Genomic DNA, 2,502 nt, shown 5'->3' on the forward strand with positions numbered 1-2,502 from the left:
GTAAGACCGAATAGTAAAATCAGCTACAATATTCTTAATTGTGATGTCACTAGAGTAGTTCTCATTGCATAAGACCATGACATTACGGGCATCTCAGATTTTTCATGGAGGTAGCCTTAAACACACCGTCGACGCTTTTGGGATGTCTTATGACCCTATCGCCGACACCATTGGTGGTAGGGTTTAAAGGCGTTGACGGTAGACTTCTGCCACATCAGTGGTTAGCGGTCACAGACGTAAAATGGACATAGGGCTGCCGTCGTTGACCATGATGATAGCCATTAATCCTACCACCGCCACTTGACGGTAGGCACGAAGGTCAGTTCATGCAAAAGTTTCGAAACAAGATCAAATCATGCTTAACTTCGTTAATAAAATGATAACAGTGTTTCCACAAGAAAAGGAGAAAAATACAGTGGTTTTGGCCCTCTTCGGCACGACTTGAGCGCCAGTAGCACCGCTACATATCCTATCTAGCTGGCCACTCCTGGATATACAGAGTAGCCAACCAGTCCATGATATTTCTTGATATCTTGCAACCATACAAATCCATTACGTATCTGCTGCGCAACATGTGTTACATACATGCATCATGTGACATGTCCAGTGACCACATCGATCATAGGTGGCCATGTCACATCTTATGCGCTGGTACTCCAGATGCGGTGCACTGCATCAAGGTGAAGGTGCATGGGACACGAACTGCAGGAACTCGTCGTCGCAGAGGAGGCGGCCCATGGTGTCCGGGGCGAGGCACACCTCCACGTCCACGCTGCCGTCCCCCGCCTGGCCCGGGAACGCCGACATCTTGCCGTCGAACTTGTTCGCCCGGCCGCTCCGCACGGCGAGCGCTCTGCCCCAGCCGAAGTCGTTGCCGTCGTACATCGGGAACCGCGGCGAGCTGCCCATGGTGAGCGCCGCGCCGTCGGGGTTCCCCAGCGGGAAGCACCGGGGCGCCGCCTCCCAGTCCGCCGCGGCCTGCCGGATGGCGCCGTCCTCGTGCGCCACTACGGTCGTGTGCAGCTTGGCCGCCGCCCACCCGAGGTCGTGGGAAGCCAGCTCGGACACCGTCGCCGTCGTCGCCACGCTCTGGATGGCGTTGCCGAAGTAGACCGGGGAGATCTTCGGGCGCAGGCGGTGACGGCAGTTCACCGCCATGCGGAACGTTGTCGTCGCGTCGGCGGCCAGCTGCAGCCGCGCTCGCGTCACGGCCCTCCACATGTGCGCGCACATCGACTGGAAGGAGGAGATCTCCCCGCAACCTCCCTGGACCTTGAGATCATGCACGAGCTTGCCGTTAACCTCGTCATCTTCGTTGGTTTTTCTGCAGCGGTTGGCCGCCGCCTTCAGGCCGCGAATTGACGCGGCGCTGAAGTGGATGACTCGCTCACGGAGGGGCGCCGATGCGTCGAACGTCACTGCGGGGCCGTCGCGCCCGGAGAAGCGGAGGACGGCCGTGGAGCCGCCAAAGAAGTTGCGGCTGAAGTCCGGCGGCTGGACTGGCTCGCCGCGGCACAGCCCAGCCCACGTGTTGAAGAAGTGCCAGAATGAGGTGCCGTCCACGACAGCGTGGTTGGCGACGAGGCCGACAAAGACAGCGCCGTCGCCGAGCACCGTGACCTGAAACGACGTGAGCGGGCGGCGGTGGCCTTCGTAGCTGACGGTGCGGTCCATCGGAAACAGATCTTTCGTCAGCCTGGTGGGCACGTCGGCGTCGCGCACGAGGAACTCGGCGAGCGACAGAGCGGGCGCCACCGCATGGTAGAACTCGACGGCACCGTCGTCGCACCGGATGACGATGCGGTCGTCGGGGAGCGTGACGAGCCGTCCCGCGAGCGCCGGGAAGACGCCGAGCGCGCGGGACAGTGACAGCGCGAGCGACGACACGAGGCGGGCGTTCGGCATGCCCGCGGGCGGGAAGAAGAGCCCCTTCTGAATGTAGTGGCACGACAGCATAGGCATGTCGGAGACGGGCAGCTTGAGGTCTCCAACCGGCGAGGCGCCCTCCGGCAGAACCAGCTGCTTGGAGACGACGGTGATGATCGGCGCTGGCGCGCTCGCGCAAACCATTTGGTTTAGCACGGCCATGGACGCAGGTGCCGGTGCAGCCTCCACCACGACGTCGGCGGAGATCGGCGGAGCCATACTGTGTGTAGTGGCTGCTGCGCGCGCTCTCAGTGATGGCGTCACACAAGATGGCGTTGGGCATCGCTCGGTGGTCGACACGTTATATAGGCATGGAGATGGGTCTGGGTTCATGCATCTCGCCTTCTCCTGTTCATCTTTGTACTACATTGTTGCGAGGTGGGCCGTGGGCTGTGGTTCCCAGGTACACTTGAGTGGATGTGCTGATAAGAAGTCGTCCTTCCTGGCCAGAGAAAGCAGAGAACCATAGAATAGACGAGGGACCGCCGTTGGATCAAAATCCAACGGTTCACAATGCTGAAAATATGTTAGTTTCGATCGATTTTCTCCAAACCGTTGGATTCAAATCGTCACCTG

The 2,502-nt window shown here is 59.6% G+C and overlaps 1 protein-coding gene across 1 annotated transcript; it reads right to left on the minus strand.

Moving 5' to 3' along the window:
• Positions 1-335: 335 nt before the first annotated feature.
• On the minus strand, positions 336-2,291 carry LOC123135376 (uncharacterized acetyltransferase At3g50280). Its single transcript, XM_044554419.1, has one exon. The coding sequence runs from the start codon at positions 2,257-2,259 to the stop codon at positions 676-678; it is 1,584 nt and encodes a 527-aa protein (XP_044410354.1). The 5' UTR covers positions 2,260-2,291; the 3' UTR covers positions 336-675.
• Between the last annotated feature and the right edge of the window lie 211 nt (positions 2,292-2,502).

Source organism: Triticum aestivum, chromosome 1B, assembly GCF_018294505.1.
Source record: "Triticum aestivum cultivar Chinese Spring chromosome 1B, IWGSC CS RefSeq v2.1, whole genome shotgun sequence".
NCBI lineage: Eukaryota > Viridiplantae > Streptophyta > Magnoliopsida > Poales > Poaceae > Triticum > Triticum aestivum.

Excerpts from the sequence above, each read along its gene's own strand:
- LOC123135376 (XM_044554419.1), bottom strand. The coding sequence starts at position 2,259 with ATGAACCCAGACCCATCTCCATGCCTATATAACGTGTCGACCACCGAG.